Raw genomic sequence first — 23,727 nt, 5'->3', positions numbered from 1 at the left:
CTCCCGTACCCACAGCTAGATATTCTATAGGAATATGACATCAGGTCATTCTGTCGCATCCAAAAACTTCAAGAAAACCAATAAAAACATTAGAATTCTCAAATAATATGTGTGTTTTTCAAAGTACAATATCTTTATATGGAGAAAAATTTATATAGAGAAAAGAATCAGTTTTGTCTCAAATAAAGATTTGGTGACACTGTTACGATGGCATTAAAGAGTGGTTAAGTAATTTCTTTCAAGGAAACGTTATATCAAAATTTGATTTGTACTTTCTGAGGGTGAATAATACCACAAAAGCCTGGCGTAATATAGGTAAGACAAAGCCGAAGCGAAGTAATTAACTATTCTCTTATCACCAGTTTTAGGAAACACAAGAAGCTGGTGCCTCACGATGCTCAAATTGTCCCCAAAGCTGAGTTACTGAATCTTTTCTTAATCTTTGCTGTTAGTTAGAGGAGAAAGCCTTCCAGATTAAAGATGGTGGACCAAGTACTCACCCAGAATAGCCTTTCCTTCCAAGAAAGCGTTGTTATCCCAGTATCTCTATCATAGGGGTGGAGGAACTCACACAGAGAGAAGGAGAGTGCAGCCCGCACACGTGGGGAGGAGCTCTGCATGCTGAGATTCAAGGCGTCCAGAGTAGAGCTGAGACAGCTCTCTGAAAACAGAGGGCTTTATTAAAATCTGTACCTGGAAGGTGGACCCTCGGCACCTCACCTCAACCCTCCCTGCACACCCATTCTCCCTGCCACCAGTGAACAAAACACCAGCAACCATGCACCCTCCTTCCCAGAGGAGAGGAGGAATTTTCCTCTGGAGAAAAAGGAAGAAGTCTGGGCCAAAGACACCCCTTTCTAATATTTGGGAAATTTCAACATAGTGAACACTCCCTATCAAATTACCCCAAAGAAAGCTGCTTGCTAATGACAAACCTTACTAATGACAATGTAGATCCCGTTCACCTTTCTGAAGTGACAGTGTTAAATGTGAACAGAAAATAAAGCATCACCAGACATTTAAGGGAAACGATCTCCAGGTGAAAAAGAGATGAAAGCAAACGAGTAGATATGCTTATTCTTGAGAAACTAACCCCCTAGCAAAATGAGACACAAACAGCATTTTTATGTTGTCATCTACTGGCCCTGTTTAGGTTTTAGACAGTGCAAATGTATCACTTTGCTATACTTTTAATTAGTAGGATAAACCACGTGAAAGTGACATTCTTAGAGGTGAAAATAGTCTAGTATCAGCAATTTCACACGTAATAACTTTTTTAAATAGAAAGGATAGAATTAATTCAATATCCAGGCCAGCAATCAAGGAAGAAGCAAGGAGTGGAGGATTTTATAATGAAATAATGACAGCAAGGTCTGAGCTTAAAGCTGACAAAACGACTGACATATACTGTCTTGTTTGTTCTTTAAACAAACTTGTAATTAATATACCCCAATATTGTTAACTGTTGAAAAATCCAAGACCAAATAAAATGAAGCCTCCTCTGGGACACAGCTTTAATTGGGCAAGAAAGTAGAGATGGGACCAAAAGACAGGCTGACTGACTCGGTGGCATCTGCTTCCATTGCCCAAAAGAAGTCGGCCGAGATGAGACCCTGGGAAGAACAGAGGCAGAGGCAGAGGGGAAAGAGCGGAGGAAAGGATGATATGTAAACGGAGGTAAAAGAAGGAAGCCTTAACCACAGGAACATATGTCCGTGGAGTCGGAACTCATGTGAACCCATGGGACCAGAGGGCACCACGCTGGCAGCAGACTCTTGAACTGACCCAAGGGGAGAACATTTATGACACTGATCCCAAGAAGGATAAACCTGACATATTCCAGATGCGGAGCAATTAAACCTTCACTGGGAAGGAATGACCCAGATAACTGCACAAATGTCCATGTTAAGGAATTAAAATGAATTTATACCCACGTAAAAATATGGGAAAGATTGACTCTTGCCAGATGTCTGGAGGCTAAATTAGCAAATGTGCCACACATGCACAAACATATGCACACACACACATAGAAATATGTACAAACACACACAGGCACATATATACACGTGGGCACATGCACACCAACACAAGGCACGCGTGAGCGTGCACACACATAGACATGCATGTGCACACGCATGCACACATACACAGACATGAATGTTCTGCATACATGTGCGCTCACACAAGTGCACACAGGCATATACAAGTGTGTGCACGGTCTTTTGTACACTATTCACACAGGAGTGCATATCGCGTGTTCATGCACACATGTGGTGAGTTGTCCAAGCAAAGGACAAACAAGTTACCTGGGCGGCTGGTGCAGGGTGACTGTTGTCTCTACTGGCAGGTCTCATCTTGTCTAGAGCTGAGTCCCGTTCGCACACTAATGGCCGCGTGCTTGCTGAATTCAACTCAGCTCCCTTTAGAACCAAAAGACACCTCTGCGTTTCATCAGAGAGAGGGAAAGGACACAGTGTTTGGATGGATACAGTGCCTGGAGAGGAACTCTTAGTACCTCCTAGTCCCAATAAAGTATAAACAGTCGAGGGGTATTACAGACATCTCTGCAAACCAGAAAACACAGCTGAGTCATAGCTTCATGTAGTCAGCATTTTGCTGCAGCCTTAGAGGGGCAGTGAGAGGCTGAGATGTCAGATAAGATCAAAGCCCCGATGTTTTATCAAGACATAAAACATCCCCTCCTCTGTCTATGCAGCACCTCTGAAGTTCACAGGAATTCCCCATTCCCTCCCCACTTGCAAACCTCTGCTCAAAGGATGGATCCCTCCACAGAGAAAGATCAGTGACTCTTGGGTAGCACCTCGAATAAACACTTGCCTTGTTTCATTCCCCACGTCGATGGCTGGGGACATCCCGGCTCTTCACATACACCCCCCAGTGCGACCAAAAATGTCAATACTACGTTGTCGTGGCCAACCTTCGCACCTCCTAGAACAGAGGGGCAACTCACCGCGAAGAGTCAGTTCTGGGAGTCAGTTCTGGCTAGCTCAGATTCGCCGAGGAGAAGAAGTTCTGGCTTTTGTGTGATGCAATGAAGCCACATCACACCCTTGGGATGGTAACAAAAGCTGTGCTGTTGCTTACCCTCTTCAGATTTTTCATTCCGCGTGAATACAGACCTCTTTGATCTTTCAAATGATCTGTTTTGGAAATGTGTAAAAATAAAACAAGTTGAAACTGTGTGACTCCCAAGAAAAAAAAAACATTCAATTTTAGCAGAGACTCTTTGTAATCTAACGCGTGTTAGGTTATTAATGACGGTGACTTCAATTGCACTTGACACTCCCATCTTGAATAATAAAAGCAATAGAACAAGGTCTTTGCTATTCCTCTTCTAAACTTTGTGAACATCAGCAAGTCACCCAAATCCTCAGGCTGCCTGTTTCTTCTTTTGGAAAAAAGAGGTGCCATTGCATACGATTCTGGACCCTGGCGGAATGGATCCAAGCAAAGAGCACAGGGCACGCTAACTGAATATGCAGTCCTGGCGATTAGTGTCGATTATTTTTAGATACCGTAACCTTGGCTTTATTGACACCTTATATTAAACAAGTCTCACTTGCCAAATGCCACAGGATGCAGGCTGACAAACGTGCTTTGAAAATTCCTGTGAGCTAAGACAGTCTTGGACACAAAATGTTGAGACGGTTAAAGAGAACACGCATGTCTCCCCCCAGGGCAGCCTCCCTGGAAGCTTGGGCCTGTCAATCTATGGGGCACCATCCCTTCTTCTAGAAATGTGTTTAGATTTTATAGATTTCTGCTAGATTTTGTCATGTAAGCTTTATGTACTGAAAGGTCTTAATTACAGATTTTTAAATGTTGAGAAAAATGTTCACCAGTCTAGTTTGTAATATATGTAATAAACCTGTCATATAATTTATTTTCTTTAAAAACAAGCTTCTTATACAAATTGCCTGTGGAACTTTTACTTAGAATTTAAGGTCATTTGGGGGTTAGTGGCATGTCAACAAAATTCTCTAAAATGCGCGGTCTCTTTTCGGGGTGTTGCATCCCTGCAAGCCATGACCCAGGCATGGTTAGTCAGCTCCTGCAAACACAGATCCTTCTGGGTCTGGGAGCTCAAATGCCTAGGCTATATGCCAGATGAAGTTTTCACTCCTGAGTCATAAATGCCTCGACGCTTGTATTACAGAGAAAAGACCACCTTTAGTTTTGGCATTGTGATCTGGCAAAGGCCTCAGATACCTCTACTGCAGTAAAATTTGCAAAAAGCCTATCTTGCTAGAGGGCTCTGATTCAGAGAAGAAAGTTGTGGAGGCTCTGGGTTTATTGCTTACTGAGTCTGGAAACGGAGCTCATCCATCAGGAAGTAACTGGGCTTTGAGAGGAAAGTGGAAAGGCACTGGGTTTCAGAGCTTGGAGATACTTTTTTTTTTAACATCTTTATTTGAATATAATTGCTTCACAGTGGTGTGCATTGCAGCTCTATTTACAATAGCCAGGAAGTGGAAGCAACCTAATAAGTGTCCATCGACAGAGGAATGGATAAAGAAGATATGGACATACTTTTTAATTTATTTTTATTTTTTTCAGTACACGGGCCTCTCACTGTCGCGGCCTCTCGCGTTGCGGAGCACAGGCTCCGGACGCGCAGGCTCAGCGGCCACGGCTCACGGGCCCAGCCGCTCCGCGGCACGTGGGATCCTCCCGGACCGGGGCACGAACCCGTGTCCCCTACATCGGCAGGCGGACTCTCAACCACTGCGCCACCAGAAAAGCCCAAGACATTAACTATTTTTAAACTACTTTTGTTTCCAAAAGACTTCTAGAGCAACGGATTGTTCTTTTGCTGTGTTAAACTATTTCATAATGTCTTGAAAGAGAGCATAAAAGGTCTATTTTTTTACTTACTACTGCCACCTGGCTTGAGAAAATATTCGTGGAGCTCAAATTTGAAATGTTTTAAATTCCTTTAAAATTGAGATTGCAGTATCCTGCTCTTACCGTAAATGACAATTTTTATTGTCATGTTAAAACTTCAGCATAACTCGCATTTGACCCATTAATGAGGGAAGCTCCCCCAAAACAAAGAAAAACCACCCACGCATTTAGCCTTGAGAGTCCTCCCCACCCTGCAGCTGGAATCAGCCCAGGGGTGGAAAACAGGAGGGGGAGGGGCTCCTTCCAACAGAGCCAGGTGTGAGGCTGTTTGTGCTGAAGCCTCATTCCTTTGGGGGCTCACCCAGCAGGTGGCAGGAGGAACCTACAGGAATGAGCCCTGTGGAGGATTTCTCCCCCACCCCAAAGTAGCCACCAATTAGCTCCTAGATGAGTTCCGTGGGAACTTTCAGTTGAACGTTCTTCGAATACGTGTGAAGTTAAAAAATAGACATTCATGACCTTTTGCATCTTCCTTATGCTGTGGGAAATAGCCTATTAAAGTGTTCCAAACATTTTTCCCTACCTCGGATCCGACTTGTATTTGTCATAGAGCTCAAGAGTGTTGGCCCTCAGGGGTAGTGTGTGTGGAGGAGGCCCCCCCCCACCCCCCCGGGGAAGAAGCCAGTGCTTCCAACCCTGCCCTGGTGCTGCTCTCCTTGGAGGTTTCCAGAGTTCTCACACCCATTCGCTCATTTAATCCTCCCAAAAGCTTGTTACGTGGCTATGATAAAAATTTACCAAGACTCAGAAATTCTATTATTGATCCAATTTCACGTGAAATTGAACATTCTTTCAAAATCCATGCTTTCGTTCATGAGGCCTTCAGGAGCTCTTGCCTATGAGAAAGAAAAAAGTGGTAATGTCTTCTCACAGATTATCCTCAGCCTGTAACTTCTAATTTTCTTGAAAGGTTTAAATTACATGCTATAATTATAGTGATGTTTGAATCTTGAAAACAAGGGCTAATACTGTCATATAAAAATAGAAATTATATTTTCCTCAACTGTTAAAATTTACTTATGAGTGGATTAAGTTATAAGATCAAATGGATTGACTTCATGTTATTTTTAAATTAGGACTTTACTTTTTGAGCAGGTTTTGGGTTTACAGAAGAAAAGGAGACCCTAGTATGGAGAATTCTCAAGTCCCCGTCACCTCCACCCCCAGTTTTCCTTGTTTTTAACATCTTGCATTAATGTGGTACATTTGTTAACAATTTTGTTTTATTTTAATGAATGGGCTGGATTTTCTTTGTAGTTCTGTAAAATTGATTTTAATATTTAAGCCACGAAATAAATTGTTATATCCATAGTAGAAGGCATTTCCCTGTTCATTTTTATCTTTACTTTTAGGGCAAATCTGATTGCAGGGGAGGTTCTAGAATGATGGATTACTTTTGTTAAAGAACTACCTTCTGTTGGTAAGTGCAAGGCTTTTCATTATGCAACATAAGGATCACTTACTCAATTTTCAATTTAGCTAAAAAAAAAAAAAATCTGTGCATGATTTTGCATGGAAAACAGGGTGCACCATAACACAGCTGTTCTGTGAAAACGGCCAGTACCGTCCTGGGAAGGATGCGCTAACACTGAACACGTATGAGGTGCCAAGCGCTTGGCTCTTTGCTTATGCAGAGGCCTCCTTGGAGCCCTGCCAAGCCAGTGTCTTCAGGAGTGAATCTCTAAGCTGTTAGAGCAGGTAACTGCTGAGCACGATGTCTACCCACAAAACCATGCCAAGCACTGAGGGATCTGACCAAGGCCGAGCTTTACATTTCAAGCTTTCGGGAAGAGAGACCATCTCATAAATTCTCTGTGACAGTCAGATTTAAAATGCGCCCCATTCGGAGGCAGGGAGATCTGCCTTTCTGTGTCCAGTGCTCTGGGCTCAGCCGCCCTAACTGCCCGACAGCGGGCTGTGCTGTCGACGTTTCCTGCCTGTTGTCTCTCTCTGGTCTGACTGAGTTGGCTACTCTGTCACACGTGTTTTCAGGAAACCCCATGGCCTCATTTTATCTTTCCTAGAAGCAGTAAAGTAAAACCACACTGGGACACATCTTCACAAAGAAGAGGCCTGGTGATGTTGGAAACACTTCGGTGTGTGTGTGTGTGTGTGTGTGTGTGTGTGTGTGTGTGTGTGTGTGTGTGTAGTTGTTAAAATTTACTGCTGTCTTTTGTAAATGCAGCCCTGACAGCACAGGATGTTGAGTCTCAAAGCCCAGGCCACTCAATGTGACCATAAATTAACGAGATACTTAAATAGGCAGGAAAATGAGAATACTGAAATTGAAGAGAGAGTGTACAGAAAATACTCTAGATGACAAAAGACAAAACTCAAAAAGTGTTTAGGCCTCCAGCTTTTTTTCTTTTTAAGTATTTTTAATTCTAATTGAACCTCTATAAAATTTCCAAATTGTAGATAATATTGAAGAAATGTTCATGAACATCTTGGATGAGAAAAAAATATTATCTTTTTTACAAAAGCTGACTACTAGTGAAGTCTTAAGTGTAAAACAAATATGATATATGAATAATGGTTGGAGGATTTTGTTTAATTCCATTAAATATAGACTGTTTCTGTAGACTCAGAAGAGTGTATTTTAAGTTCCAGTTCTTTTTAACAGTCTGTGACCCTTGGCAAACGGTTTAATTTTCTTGAGTCTTCTCTTTTTTTCCTCAGTTGAGAAAGGGAAATTCATTCAGTAACAGAGCATTTTGCTGGGCACTGAAAATACAAAGTTGAATAAGACTTGGTCTTCTCCTCAAGGACCTTTGGTGAATCGGGAGGCATATAAACAAATGAGATGATGAGATATTTAAAGTAGGTAGATGCTAAACTAAGATATCCACAAAAATGATGAAGTGCCAAGATGTAACCTTAACAGGAAATATGCAAATATCATGTGAGAACTTTCAAACACTTCTAAAAACAACATTAGACTTGGACAAATAGAAAGACATCCATTATCCTTGCTTTGGACAAATGAACATAATAAGGATGACAATTTTCTTTACGTTTTATATATATATATACATATATAATTAATATAATTTAACACAATCCCACTGAAAAAATAGTAAGTCTTTTTTCTGGAGATGGTTAAGTTGATTCTTAAGTTCACACATGAAAATAAACAAAAAGAACAGCCAGGAAAACCTGCAAAAAAAAAAAAAAAAGTGAGAAGAATTGCTTAACTTGCTACATTTAAAAAATACCATAGGGCTTCCCTGGTGGCGCAGTGGTTGAGAGTCCGCCTGCCGATGTAGGGGACACGGGTTCGTGTCCCGGTCCGGGAAGATCCCACATGCCACAGAGCGGCTGAGCCCGTGAGCCAGGGCCGCTGCGCCTGCGCGTCCGGAGCCTGTGCTCTGCAACGGGAGAGACCACAACAGTGAGAGGCCTGAGTACCGCAAAAACAAACAAACAAAAAACAAAAAAAAAACAACCATAAAGTCTTGTAATCCGATCAGTGTGGAAAAATGAGCAGACAAGTCTTTCCTGTAGTTTCAATTTTTTCAACTCACTATGCTTTAGACCTACCTTCAGTTCAATGATTCTCTTTTTGCTTTGTCTAAATAACTGTTAAATCCACTTATTGTGTTCTTGGTTTATTCTATTTTTCTTTTTAGAAATTATTATTTTTTTAATTTTACCTATTTATTTATTTAATTTATTTATTTATGGGTCTTCATTGCTGCATGCTGGCTTTCTCTAGTAGCAGCGAGCAGGGGCTACTCTTGTTGCTGTGCACGGGCTTCTCATTGCAGTGGCTTCTCTTGTTGTGGAGCACGGGCTCTAGGCACACGGGCTTCAGTAGCTGTGGCACACGGGCTCAGTAGTTGTGGTTCGTGGGCTCTAGAGCACAGGCTCAGTAGTTGTGGCACATGGGCTTAGTTGCTCTGCAGCATGTGAGATCTTCCCAGACCAGGGCTCGAACCCATGTCCCCTGCACTGGCAGGCAGAGTCTTAACCACTGCGCCACCAGGGAAGCCTTATTCTATTTTTCAATTCCAATTTTTTTCCATTTCTCTCCTGTAGTGTTAATTTTCTGCTGAAATTCTCCACCCTGTCTTTTAATTCCTTGAATGTATACATCATAATTTATGATAATCCCATTGCAAATGAGTGCATTCACTGTATAATTTTTATGTTTAAAAGTTTAAATTTTGTAAGCTTACAAGTATGCAAGACAATACCACATAGCACTTAGGGACACATACATATGTAATAAAAGTGTAAAGAAATATATGGAATTAATAAACAGCTAATTCAGGATGATGATTACCTTTGAGTTAGAAAGGGAGGGAGATTGGGAAGAGTGTTTTATTTCTTGCTGGGTGATGATAATACGAGTCTTCATTCTCTTTCCATGTCTTAAGAATTATGTTATAAAAAAGTCAACACATGTATGTATAAAATGTAAATCTATAAGAACACAAAGCAGGATAAAAATCTGGAGTGTAAGGATCGTTTGGCTGCTGTGTGGAAGCAAGGAATCAAAACTGGAAGCTGTGACAACAGTCTAGGGCTAGAGTTAAATTCAGAACTCTCTACTGTTGTAATCATGGTGGTGGTTAAATCACTTATAAATCTAGTGTGAAGGTTAAATAACAAAGCATTAACATAACTATAAGAACTTGTTGATGTACACACAGGAAAAAGTGATAAATTGTAACATTAAAAACAAAATGGAGGTGGGGGAAGAGTAAAAATGCAGAGCTTTAATATGTGTGCTAAGTTGTTATCAACCTAAAACAGACTGTTATAAATGTAAGATGTATTATGTAATCCCTCATGGTAACCACAAAGCAAAAATCTACAGTAGATATACAAACGATGAAGAGAAAAGAATCTAAACATACCACTACAGAAAAGTATCAAATCACAAAGAATGAGTGCAAGAGGGGAATATTGGAACAAAGGAATCACAAAACAACCAGAAAACAATGAACAAAGTGGCAATAGTAAATCCGTACCTATCAATTATTACTTTAAGTGTAAATAGACTAAATTCTCTAATCAAAAGACAGACTGGAATGGATTTAAAAAAATCCAACTATATGCTGCATACAAGAGACTCACTTCAGCTTTAAGGACACATGCAGACTGAAAGTGAAGGGATGGAAAAAGATATTCCACATAAATGGAAACCAAGAGAAAGCAGAGGAGCAATACTTATATCAGAAAAAATAGACTTTAAGTCAAATACTGTCATAAGAACAAAGAATGTCATTATATACTGATAAAGTGGTCAATTCAACAAGAGGCAATGATATTTGTAATTATTTATGTGCCCAACATAGGAGCACCTAAATATATAAAGCAAATATTAATAGACCTAAAAGCAGAAATAGACAGCAAGACAATAATAGTGGGGTACTTTGATACCCCATTTTCACCAAGATAGATCATCCAGACAGAAAATCAATAAACATTGTCTTTAAATAACATGTTAGACCAATAGCAGCAGAATACACATTCTTCTCAAGTGCACATGGAACATTCTCCAGGATAGAGCCTATGTTAGGCACAAAACAGGTCTTTATAAATTTAATGTTGAAATCACATCAAGCATCTTTTCTGACCACAGTGATATGAAACTAGAAATCTACTATAAGAAGAAAACTGGAAACTTCACATATATGTGGATATTAAACAACATGCTCATATATGGCCAGCCCACAGATAACATCATACTCAACAGTGAAAATGTGAAAACTTTCCCTCCAAGATCAGGATGTCCACTGCCACCACTTCTATTCAGCATAGTACTGGAAGCCCTAGCCAGAGCAATTAGGCAAGAAAAAGAAATGAAAAGCATACAAATTGGAAAGGAAGAAGTAAGGTTATCTGTTTGCAGATGGCATGTTATTATATGTAGAAAACCCTAAGTGTCCATCAACGGATGAATGGACAAAGAAAATGTGGTGTATATAAATAAAAGCAGAAAATCCTGGAATTTGCGACAATATGGATGGAACTTGAGGGTATTATGCTAAGTGAAATAAGTCAGTCAGAGAAAGACAAATACTGTATGATCTCATATGGGAAGCTAAAAAAGCCAAACTCCTAGAAACAGAGAGTTGATTGGTGGTTACCAGGGGTCAGGAGGTGGGAGAGATTAGGAGATGTTGGTCAAAGAAAACAAACTAAGAGGAATATGTTCTGGAGATCTAGAGTACAGCATGGTGACTATGGTTGATGATACTGCATCATACAATTGAAATTTGCGGAGAGAGCAGAACTTAAGTGTTCTCACACCCACAAAAATGTAAGCATGTGAGATGATGGATGTGGTAATTAACTAAGTGGGGATCCTTTCACAATGCATATGTATTTCAAAGCATCATGTTGTACCCTTTAAATATTTTACAACTTTATTTGCCAATTATATATTAACAAAGCTGAAAAAAAGAGGTCAGTAGCATAGTCATGGAGGTGGGTTTTAACATGCAGACCAACCACAGACCTCTGGTTACTTTACAAAAAGAAAATAAGAAAAACAAAATCAAGACATTAACTTAGCATTTTAAAAACATTTATTTAGGGACAAAGGAACCGTATCAACGTAACTTTATTCTACTGCTACCAATGAACAAGCGTAACCTCATAAAGAAGGAAAGTTAACAGATGTCATCTGTTTTTAATGCATAGTGGTTGAATTTTTGTCATAGCATGTTTCTTACATATAATTTTTGACGGTATAGAGATAATTTTTAAGGATTAATATTCTAGTTAATACCTACAACTCTAAGTATTACTTAATACACTATTTAAGCTGATTTATTCTTGGTTTTTTTTTTTTTTTTTTTTTTTTTTTTTTTTTTTTGGTGGTACGCGGGCCTCTCACTGCTGTGGCCTCCCCCTTTGTGGAGTACAGGCTCAGCAGCCATGGCTCACGGGCCCAGCCACTCCACGGCATGTGGGATCTTCCCGGACCGGGGCACGAACCCGTGTCCCCTGCATCCGCAGGCGGACTCTCAACCCCTGCGCCACCAGGGAAGCCCTGATTTATTCTTTTGTAGTCACTTTGCAAATATATAAATTGGTATTCATGCCCCTATCCTTAAGATTCTCCAGATAAAATTAAGTCATCATATACTAGCCAAATCAAATGTTTAGTGATGTTTGAAAATGAACACAAAAGAAATGTGACCATATAAATTGGAGGATATTAAACTATTAAATAGTATATGTGATAAAAATCAGTGGAAAGTATTTAAAGATATATATATATATCTATATATATAAACAAAATCTTTTATATACTGGATAAAAGTTTATGGAACAAACAGAAGTGTTTTTAAACTTATACTAAACATTGTTTAACTGAATAGTAAATCCTGCCAGTGTAGTAGTAATTTTTTTGTAATTCTCAAAGAAGAAAATAATATAAACTTTAATTCATGGTAACATAGTTGGCTGGAAAAATGCCAGTTTGACCTCGAAGGTTTCCTTCCCACCAATCAAAATGTGAATCTGTTTTTGATATTACTGTGATTCTGTCTCCAGCTTGAAAATTCAAATCTCCTGGCTGTTGTCCTTCAAAAGAATATAGCGCTGTCACTTCTATAGGTTGGTTCAAATTGCCTAAAACAAGAAAAAAGTATTTATTCACATTTTTATTAGAAAAATTGGAAGTATGTGTAGGCAAGATATAAATGAACAACTCAGGGCTTGGTATTCTGATGTCGGAGGCCAGCAGAACTCACAGCACGTACATGGTCTGTGTGATTCTCATCACTTTATTAAACTTACACTTTTCTTCTTTGTAAAGAGCAAATATTTGGTAATAACATTTCCTAAATCCACACAAGTCAAACTGCATATTGCTATGTACTTAAATATGTGTTTAGCAAATATTTGTGGTTATAATTGTTTAAATGTTGACTAAACTATAATATTATTGTTTTTCCAATTTTAATCGAATAGTCATGGTAGCTTCAATGAATTATAGCTATTAGATAAAAGCTGATATTTATGCTCTTGATTGTATCATCTACAGTAGATACACAAAAGATGAAGAGAAAGGAATCTAAGCATACCACTACAGAAAAGTATCAAATCACAAAGAATGAGTGCAAGAGGGGAATATAGGAACAAAGGAATCACAAAACAACCAGAAAACAATGAACAAAGTGGCAATAGTAAATCCGTAAAGACCGTGCTCTGTGGTCATTGATAATGAGGGTTATGGCTCGGATGCATTTGCTGTTTCATCAGTAGACACTTCTTTTCCCCAGACTTTTATGGCTGTTTTCATTTCTGTACTTACTTGATCCTTTCTCTCAAAAGAGAGATGAAATTCAAATTAGCACATCAAGAAGCATGTTCTACATACATTTAACCAGAACTTCAACCCATATTGGGAAAAAAATACCTTGAGAATTGAGTGGGTAACATGAGTAAAAGACATTAAATATTACAAACTGTGTAGCATCATAAGAAATATAAAGAAACAGATACTTTCTGGGTACTCAGCTACATGGAATTTGGTATTTCCATGTGTCACATAATTTTGTGCAATTAGATGCTTGTTAAATGCATCTCAGTACAGTTGTACTGAAAATATAAATAACCAAGTTCTAAATCCAGTTACTTATTTGAGCCTATAACACTATAATAAGAAAAAATAAAGTGACCTTGGCCTATTAGTAAGAAATGAAAATAGTCAACACTCTAGTTAAACTACATTCACTGAAGCACTGAATGTGTATCTCACACAAGATGGTGCCAGAGTTCTTTCAATAAAGCATGTGCCATGTAGTTAAGCTCTCCTAAAGAAATAACTTTAATAATAACTAATATAATTATATTAGCGATATTACTGGTACGGTTTTTTTCTACAAAACAGAAAAGTTCTGTATATTTTTATATTTTATACTGTACTTACTTTTAACCTGTTAAGAAATAAAATTAAGTGTGTCATCAAAAGAATAAAATTTTGATATAGTCAGGATAAAATCAAAACCAGTTAAATGACTACTAACACATATGAATGAGCAGTCATTACGATGTACTTTGAAAAGTAGCTATAATACTACATTGAGATGGGACGTGCAGAAATGCTATGCCTCATTGCGATTAGATCAGAAGAATGTAAGTTAATGTTAAAGAAAAAAATCGTTCTGAAAACTATTTTCCTATATCAATAATTACATTCATGACCTCCATATATAAAGCTCAATCTCAATTAACGGAACTTAATTAATGAAAACCCTCGAGTAGCTCCTCCTCCCCCTCTTGTCTCCCAGACATTTCGGATAATAGAAAGCAGCACATAAAAAAGGTCTGCTTGTGAATATCAGGGAATGTTCTGGCAGCCATAGCCATCTTAGCTGCCATACATGTACACATTTGTAGCGCTAATTACACAATCAAAGATGCGTAGGAGTGGTGATCACCACGATAACAGGTGTCATTCAGCGGGGCTATAATAAGAGCAGCCCCTGTTCCTTGAGCCGGGCAGTGCACCCTCGTTCCTCACTTCCTAGGAGGCAGCTCCCGCATCCCCACTTCACAGAATATGAACCTGAGACTTGCAGATGTTCAGTGATCTGCCCAAGGGGATGAGATTTGCATCTTGCAAGTCTGTCTCCAGGCAATCTTACTCACTATTGAGATTGTACCCCAGGGTCCTCAGCAACCGTATGAGTCTTAAATTGCATTCAACAGACTGAACTTCGATTCATCAGTGCATTTTACTTTTGTTAGGCAGACTTTCAAGGAGAACGAGTATATTTTCCTGCATCACTGAGTTATCCAGACTGTACAAATAATAAGAATATCCGATGCTGAGGACCCCTGGTAATCAATGATAACTGAATTTTTTTTAGCAGTTTTAGAAATATATTTTGTGATGAATAAATTTGAGGAAGAACGATATTATGACCGAAGGAAAAGACAGAGGGGATCACAGACTTGGTTCAGTCCCTGCCCCCCGACCAGGGGTTGGCACTGCCTCTGAATTGCGGTTTCCAAATAAGACAATGGGAAAGATGGTATAAGGGCAAAGCAGATGGTTCGGAGTTGCAGCAGAGGACAAGGTGGTGCTGCTGGGCTCGAAGAGGCCAACAGTCAAACGCTCCTCTTCCCACCCGGTTTCCAACAGAGGTGAGGCAGAGAGGGAGGCGGCATGGCTGGTAGAGCTGGTGAAGAATGTGGCTCAGACAGGCAGACAGAGGTGTGCCAAATTCCTCACCCAACTCACCAGCCAGGCAAGTCCCTCTACCTCCTGGGAGGAGTGTAGGAGAGTCGGGAGGTGAGGGGTGGTTGGCAAAGTTCATTCACATGGAAACCAAGGAGTGAGCCAGCCCGAGTCAGGCCAGGTGCTCCCGGGAGGGACCAGTTCACAGGCCACTCAGTGCCACGCGCTGTGCTAGCCTGTTCTTCAATAGGCTCAAAATGACTTAAAGTTCCTCTTTACTGTAAATATTTGTGATAATTTCCATAAGGAGAAGTTTAATGCCCACAAAATACTTCATCAGAAAAGGTGAGCCAAGGAGATACGTTCTTCCAGGGAGGGAGACCACCCCGGAAACCACGGACGCAAAGCCCACTGGGTCACCATAGCAGCCAGTGTTCACAGATGCCTTCCTTCGGGGCAATACATGCCTTCAAGTTTCACACTCCTGCACTCAAAAAAATCTGCAGGATCTCTGAAGCAACTGACCATTTTCATCAAAATATTCAAGTTTACTTCAAATAGAGGTTATTTTTCTCTCCCAAATCAGGGCTACGCTCAACAGGAAACAGATTACAATCAGCTTTGGTGATTGGCAGCTGCTCTGAGGCTCATAATTAGCAAGTCTGCGTCCACGGGATGCTGCTATTTTACTTCTCAGCGGAGCCTGCGTAATGTAACCCATATGTAGCCAACACATCTGGCCCAAGACATGACTCAGAAGAAGAATCTCGGCCTTTGGAAGGTCCCCTTCAAGAAGCAACCAGAAATAAGAGAACACAGCTTTGGTTTTGTTTCACATTTGCTGCAGTGATGAGCTGGGTGGCTGACTTGATCCTAGCACCCACGTCCCTCCAGGCTACGTGTGGCGTCTACAACTTTGGTGACCACGTCCTCTGTAGGAGTGTGAGGGTCAATGGCGAGTGAGCCGGATTAGGCTACCAGGCGACGCCCCCAGACCAGCGGTTCTCAAAAGGCAAAGCCTGGGGCATTTGTGGTTGTCACACCTGGGGAGGGGGTACGACTGGCTTCGAGTGGGCTTAGTCCATGGGTACTGCTAAAACCCGCACAGCACCGTACAGCCCCACAGTCGAGAGCTGGCCACTGTGCCCGAAGTGTCACTGACAGTCGTAGGGTGGATGAGAAGAGGATGATGGAGGCTGACCGAGGAGGTACAGACCTTCAGTTACAAAAAACCCCAGTAAACAGGGCTGTGGATGCTCAGGGCTTGTTTCACTGCGAGGCCAGATGACGAGGTGGTTTGGAGCTTCCAAAGGGTACAAAGCAAAAGTACGTACAACCTGGAGAACTCTCATTACGCCTGTGCAAAACTGCAGCTCGTCTGTGGGCATGGGACCGGCTGTGCGGAGCCAGATGTCCCGCTCCAATGGGTTTTCAACTCGAGCCTCAGGACTGTGGGTTGTGACTTTTCCCTGCAAGGCTGACAGACCAGCTGTAAGGAAGTCCTTGGTAAGAATTTAACCGTTTCACACATAATGTAAAGTAAGATTTATTTTTTAAATAGACTTTAAATCTTTCCTTACATTTTCTTCTTCAAAATCTCTTCTATTTTAAGAACTAAAATAAATTAATATTTATATTAACTTATTATGTACTGTTTATACCATTTAACTTGTCCCACCCTCAAATATAAAAAGCAAAACCCAACCAAGCACCCAACCATGGGAAGTAACATTGTGTTTGGATCACACAGCCAGTGAATGAGAGTATTGGCTGTAAGTCGGAGCCTCTGTCTCCAGAGCCCAGTTAGGGTTTGTTTCTTATTATTAGACATTTTCCCTTATTGCTTTTTAAGATATATTTCTAATATTTATTAGGCATCTATACTACAGGTACAGACTTTAGAGAAATCTGAGAAAACGAACCCTACTTCCCAGAGTCACTTTGCCAAGGCCTTCTTGGGGGGTATCCACATTGGGGGGGGGAGCGGTGGACCACAGCCTCTGCTCAATTGTAGCTAATGTCCCTTATCCCTCAGGTCCCAATGGGCCCCCTTCCCCAAGCAAGTCCAGCCTGTCTGTTGACCTTATCAAGTTTAATCGTTCTAACTGTGCAGAGCATGTTTTAAATGAAGTGCTTCTCAAGATAATGTGGATATTCCGTAAATCAAAGAAGCGGTGCTAAGCAACTTCCCAGATATTTTCACAACCTGCCAGATTAATTAGGAAGTTTGTGATTATAAGACGGTTATGAATCATTTTTAAAATAGAGATATTTTTATTTACCAACTCTCTCACGGTAGCTGGAAAGTTCAGGATAGAGATTATATTCATTTCTGTTACCTGAAAAAAAGTAAAGAGATAAATAAAAGAGGGAGAACATTTAGAAAACTTATTAGTATATAGTATATAAAATACCCAAGAATGTCAAAGCTTGTTCCTGTCAAGCAAATATTTTAAATCACTCTAACTGATAGAAATATCATTATATCTTATCATCTTTAGATCAAGAGGAATACCTGAATATTACTCAGGTATTCCTATTTTCTACCTGAAAATAGACCAAACGTAAGGCAGATAGTAAATGTCTGATATCCGTATGACCAGACGCACATAAACTACAACTCATGGCCTTGCAATTACACATTCATGAAAAACACAGACACTCTTTTCCCAGAAAATACCCGAATAAGAAAATCTGTCAAATCCCCAAGCCGTGACTTTCAGACATGCTTGCTTGCTTACCATCTAAAGTAATTTTTAAACAGCAAGTATTCACTTGTATGTTTTTAAATTGATACCTAAAATTGTCAACTGTAAGCTTAAGGGTGTACTTTTTAGCATATTTCAATATCAATTACTTAAACATTCATATCACTCCCTTTTTGGATAAAAGGATCTAAATATGATAGTGATCTGAACCCATCAGCATTCATTAAAGAAAATCAAGAAGATGTTTTTAATTTTTAACCTTCAAATCATATTTTCATTTAATTTGTCCCAAAGATTTTTTTAGCAATGTATTAATATTGTACTTTATATGTTTCTACAACAAAAATTTGTACATAAATTTACTTTTAAAATTTTATTTTATGTAACACGATCATCTATTAAATAATTTCTTATAGATTGAGTTATCATAATCATTATTAGCACACATTGATCAAAACTTTTAATATAGTATGAATTTGTTAATTTACTAAACAGGAAAGTAAAAGGTTATTTGAAATGCATCTCAATAAGTGGACAAGACTTTTAAAAATTAGTTCATATACACAGGATGACTATTATTTCTGGAATGACATAGTTTCAACATAAAATTGTATTTCAGTGTTCTTTTTTTAAAGATACAGGTGTTAAGAAAGCTGGTTGTTATAAAAACTAGAGAGGGCAAGAAAGATATTTTATAGGAATGTAACAGAATTTTTTATGTCCCTTCTAAGACAGAGGTTAAAAAAAAATCTCATTGTGATCTATCATCAAAACAATAGCAATAATAAAATATTACTTATGAAATAATAAACTATTACTATTATAATTTTTTATTTTGGTGATAATAGCTATGTGACTTTAAAAATAATTAATATATAATGATAATGTTAATTACTATTCTTATTATAAATTCAGATAACAGTGCCATTAGGTCTCTCTAGCTTCGTTGAAAGCAAAAAAACAAACAAAAGAGTAAATCACCTAATCTACAAAGTATTTACTGCTCATCAGACTTAACTAACTATACCAACATTAACATCCACATTTCAAACTGGATCATTGTTCTTACATTTTGGGAACAATGTATTGTAGTATGATTAAGATGGTTTGGGGTTTGCTTTTCTTATTCAAGTGTGAAAAAAAAACTACTGTGAAAGGACAGAAGACAGAGAGGGTAGCCTGCACATCGTGTTCTCACTTGGACTGGTTTTAAGAAAGAACACATGTGGAAACTGGTCATCTGTAAACTGTATCTCTTAAATTACCTATGCCCAGGTGCCCTTTCGCAGTCTCTGTGTTCCCCCTAAGGATAGAGGTACACCACTTTGAAGGCCAGTGGCCTCAGAAGTTTACGAACAGAACAATACAGAAATAAGCATTGGCAAGGTGGGGAAGAGGGTACAAATATCAGAGAATCTATTTTTAACAACTGACTATAAACAAGAGATTTGGGGTTGGTGACCATATATAAGACAAAATATATGCAAATTAAGACTTTCTCAACTATTAAAATAAGCACTCTGAAATATAAATGCGAAAGTACATTCCATTCAACACAGCAAACCAAAATCACAAAGTATTTAGGAATAAATTTAACTAGAAAGGCACAGAAACTATGAAATCTTAGGAAAGACATAAAATAATATCTCAACAAATGGAAAGCATAAAATAGGAAGATTATCATACAAATGCCAAATTTATTAGCTTATATATGTAATGTTATTGCAATTAATATCAAAAAATCACAGAATTCATGTAAGTACATAATATTACTTCAACTAGAATTGCATATTGGGGGTCGAGGGGAGTATTGGTAAAATGATCTTGAAGTATATGAAGAGTAAGTATCCAGTAATTCCAAGAATAAAACACTGCAAGAAAATTTCAGATACCATGAGTGAGTGCAATCTTGTATAGGAGGGAAGCCCTCAACCATGACTAAAAAATACAAACCTATGAAAATAGGTGACAGATATATTTTTACATAAAAATTTAAACTTTCATATAGTAAAACACATGAGAAATAAGATCAACAGACAAATGATACATGTAGAAAAAAAACCTGTCATCCAAATGACAAAGTCCTTAATATACAAAGCACTCCTACAAGTTGAAAATGCAACAAATATTCCAATAGCAAAAAATTAACCAATGAAATAGAGACTTTTCAGACAAGATTAAATTCCAAACACCAGCAATAGTATGAAAAAATATTTAAATCACTAATAGGGACAAAAACAATCCAATTAACAAGGAGCTATAACCAAGCCTCACACTGGTAAACACTTCAAGGCACTTCAACACTAACAGTGACGAGGGGTGAATACGGTGAGGAATATTACGGTGGGGCGTGTACACAGCAGGGAGTGTAGGTGTATGATGCGGGTGCATATGATGGGGGTGCATATGGTGGGGAACGGCTAATGAGACTCTGCAGTAGTAAAAACTTTTAAAAAGCAACCTACCAAATCTGTTAAAAATTTAAAAATATATCCTTTGACCTGTCATGTCCGTTCCTGGTAATTATCTTTTAAAAAGTGCCAATGTTGTAGACAACTTAACTTTAAAAGATACTAATTGTGGCATTGCTCAGCATGGGAAAAAAACCTGAAAGTTAATATCTATCAGTAAGAGAGTCGCTGAATAAAATATGTACATCTACACGATGGAATATTAAATAGCCTTTAAAAAGAATTAATTAGAGTTGTATCAGTTGATTCAGGGATTTCCATGAGGTATTGTTGAGCAAAAGGAACAAATAAAACCCACAAACAAACAAGCTACAGTGAAGCAGAAATAATACGACAGCATTCTTGTGAGACAACAGCAAAATATTCTGCCCATGCGTATCTATGTGTGTGCACATATGCCCACGTGTATAAGTATAGAAACATGAAGAAAAATATCACTCCTGTAGTTCACATGGGTGTGCTGGGATGAGTGTGGAAGAGGGTGCCATGCAAGTTAAGACAGAGGAGAAATGGGAAAAAGGGAATGACTCCTAAAAGAAAAAGAAAAAAATGCTTTCAAAAACCGTATTTATGAACCACGTATGTACTTATATAAAATTATATATGTGAGGATATATAAAAAATTAAAAATTAAGATTTCATTTTTTAATAAATAACTTAGGAATAGGTCAGGTTTAAAATAAAAAGGTTGAAAATAGATACCAGTTTAAAATTTTCCTTTTCTTGAATAAAAGATGGGTGTTCGCAACTGGGGATGATACGAGGCATGAGAAAAGGTGATGCGCGTGTGAAAAAAACAGGAATCGAGCAACAAACAATGAAGCTGAACAAGTCAAGGGAGAAGGAGAGTATTCACAAGGACATATGGTGAATAGAGCTGAGTTTGCAGAAACGTGCACAGGCAAGGAGGTGAGCTGGCAAGGACACTGCGAAACATAGGGAGAGCGGCCCCTGCCGACACAGATCGACAGGTCAGAAGACACGAGGTCACTGTGGGAAACAGACAAGCCAAGGCTGGCTAGGGTAGGGGATCCAGTGACCAAAGATGATGGTGAGATTTTAAAATACATGCTCAGGAAGAATATGCAAGAGAAACAAATCTTCCAAGATTTTTTTCATTGTTAGGTGAGAGGAGTTTCTTGAGATAAGGTAAGTGGCTTTTTAATCTACACTGACAAGGAATTGATATTGAGGACTAAGAGGATTTTTATGTAAGCATGATCCAGATGCCTATTCTCTTTGCAAGGAACTTTTAGAAACACTATGTATTTTAAAGTATACACACGGGTCAAATTTTATGTAGTCACTCAGATCTAAAACACCAATAAAAATAGATTCAATGCTCACATCTTGCTACTGAAAATCAGAGTGTAAACAAATTAATCACCACAACATGAATGAAAAATAGACTATCCCATCAGGAAGAAGAAAGCAGCGCCCCAAGAGAAGGGGGTGCAGAGTAAGCTGTTAGGGCCGGGGCGGGGGTAATAACGAAGAATAGGTCTAGTTCCTGAGGGTCTTCCTGGAAGGGGTGAATTTAAGCTAAAGGCACAGCCAGGAATCGATATAAGGGCTATGAGTCGTGTTTCATGCCCAGTTCTTGCCTGGGCATGAAAACTGGGCAAATGGATACAGAACATGGAGGGGAAGGGGCCGAATAGGCTTCGTGCCCTCGGCAGCACTTTGACACTTACAGTCCCCCTCCCAGAACTTATATAGTGTTGACCCTTGAATAACATGGGTTTGGACTGTGTGGGTCCTCTTATACGTGTGTTTTTTCCGATAAATACATTGGAAAATTTGTCTGAGATTTGCCACAATTTGAAAAAACTCACAGATGAAATGCACAACCTAGAAATATCAAAAGAATTAAGAAAAAGTTAGGTGTGTCATGAATGCATGGAATTTATGTAGATACTAGTCTATTTTATCATTTGCTATGATAAAACATACCTAAATCTTTTACTAAAAGTTAAAATTTATCAAAACTTATGCACACACACACACACTTACAGACCACACATGGCACTATTTGCAGTGGAGAGAAATGTAAACAAACGTAGAGCTGAAGTATTAAATCATAACTGCATAAATGAACATGCTTCTTGTACATACATAAATGTACATACTGCACTACTATAATAATTCTGTAGCCACCTCCTGCTGCTGTAGCGCTAAGGTGAGCTGAGTGTTGCAAGTAACCAACTCCACATGAGGTACAATCTGTCCAGTAACCTGTGTGTCACTGTAATAAGCTCCCTTTCAGGGTTCTGGTATATCTTTCTATGTATTTAGTATGATACCGTAAACCTCGAACACCACCATAGGACCCACACAAAGTGCCACTAGTGGTCCTGGAAGTGCTTCCAAGAAGCAGAGAAAAGTCATTACAAGCAAAAGCTGAACTCCTCGATGCACACTGTGAACCGAGGTCTGCAGCTGCGGCCCCAAACTGTTCCAACAGAAATAAACTCAGGGTAAGAACCGCTGTGAAAAATGAAAAGGAGGGACTTCCCTGGCGGTCCAGTGGTTAAGACTTCACCATCCAATGCAGGGGTTGCGGGTTGGATCCCTGGTTGGGAAGCTAAGATCTCACATGCCTCGTGGCCAAAAAAACAAAACATAAAGCAGAAGCAATATTGTAACAAATTCAATAAAGACTTTAAAAATGGTCCACATCAAAAAAAAAAATTTTTTTTAAAGAAAAGGAAATTCATGAAGCTGTTGCTGCAGCTACACCGACAGGCACATAAACCTTGCATCTTCTGTGAAATACCTTTTTATCTTGCATTAAAAATGCAGTTTTTATGTGGTTGCAGGATTGCTATTGACTCTAATATGATTCGAGAAAAAGCAAAGTCATTATATGAGCGCTTAAAGCGAAAAGAAGGTGAAGGATCTAAAGCTGGAGAATTAAATACCAGCAAAGGCTGGCTTGATAATTTTAGTAAATTATCTGCTTAAATACTGTCATGATAACAGGAGAAGCATCTTCTGCTGACCAAGAGGCAGCAGACAAGTTCCCAGATGCCATTAAGAAAATCACTGAGGAGATTGGACATTTGCCTGAACAGGTTTTTAATGCAGATGAAACTACCCTATTCTGGGAAAGGAAAATGCAACCAAGGACATTTATTAGTAAGGAAGAGAAGCAAGCATCCGGATTTAAGGCAGGAGGGACAGACCGACTCTGCTCTTCTGCGCATAGGCAGTGGACTTTATGATCAGGACCGCCCTCATCTATAGAACTGCTAACCCTCAAACCTAGAAGGGAAAAGACAAACGCAAGCTGCCCATCTTTTGGTTGTACAGAAAGAAGGCCTGGATCATGAGAATGCTTTTTCTGGATTGGTCCCTGAAATCCGGAAGTACCTTGCCAGGAAGGGACTGCCTTTTAAAGCTCTTTTGATGTTGGACAATGCCCCTGGCCTCCCAGAACCCCGTGAGTTCAACTCCACGAGTAGACCACCAAGTT

The 23,727-nt window shown here is 39.2% G+C and overlaps 1 protein-coding gene and 1 long non-coding RNA gene across 2 annotated transcripts in view; both read right to left on the bottom strand.

The window, feature by feature from the left end:
* Nucleotides 1-559: 559 nt before the first annotated feature.
* LOC136792104 (uncharacterized) lies at nt 560-3,093 on the bottom strand. The gene is made up of 3 exons (XR_010835271.1): nt 2,972-3,093; nt 2,307-2,441; nt 560-661 (listed from the first exon to the last, which is right to left on the bottom strand). It is a non-coding gene; the product is annotated as an uncharacterized lncRNA (long non-coding RNA).
* Nucleotides 3,094-11,447: 8,354 nt separating this feature from the next.
* Nucleotides 11,448-23,727, bottom strand: part of SH3YL1 (SH3 and SYLF domain containing 1) — a 46,075-nt gene continuing 33,795 nt past the window's right edge. The window contains exons 10-11 of the mRNA XM_059078910.2: nt 17,356-17,412; nt 11,448-12,516 (exon numbers count right to left, since the gene is read on the bottom strand). Coding sequence (XP_058934893.1) covers nt 12,326-12,516; nt 17,356-17,412 — 248 coding nt within the window. The 3' untranslated portion in view covers nt 11,448-12,325. The remainder of the gene's footprint in view (nt 12,517-17,355; nt 17,413-23,727) is intronic.

The sequence above is a fragment of the Kogia breviceps genome, chromosome 11 (genome assembly GCF_026419965.1).
Source record: "Kogia breviceps isolate mKogBre1 chromosome 11, mKogBre1 haplotype 1, whole genome shotgun sequence".
Lineage (NCBI taxonomy): Eukaryota > Metazoa > Chordata > Mammalia > Artiodactyla > Physeteridae > Kogia > Kogia breviceps.
The sequence above is the reverse complement of the archived record's forward strand: the minus strand, read 5'-3'. Positions and strand labels throughout refer to the sequence as shown.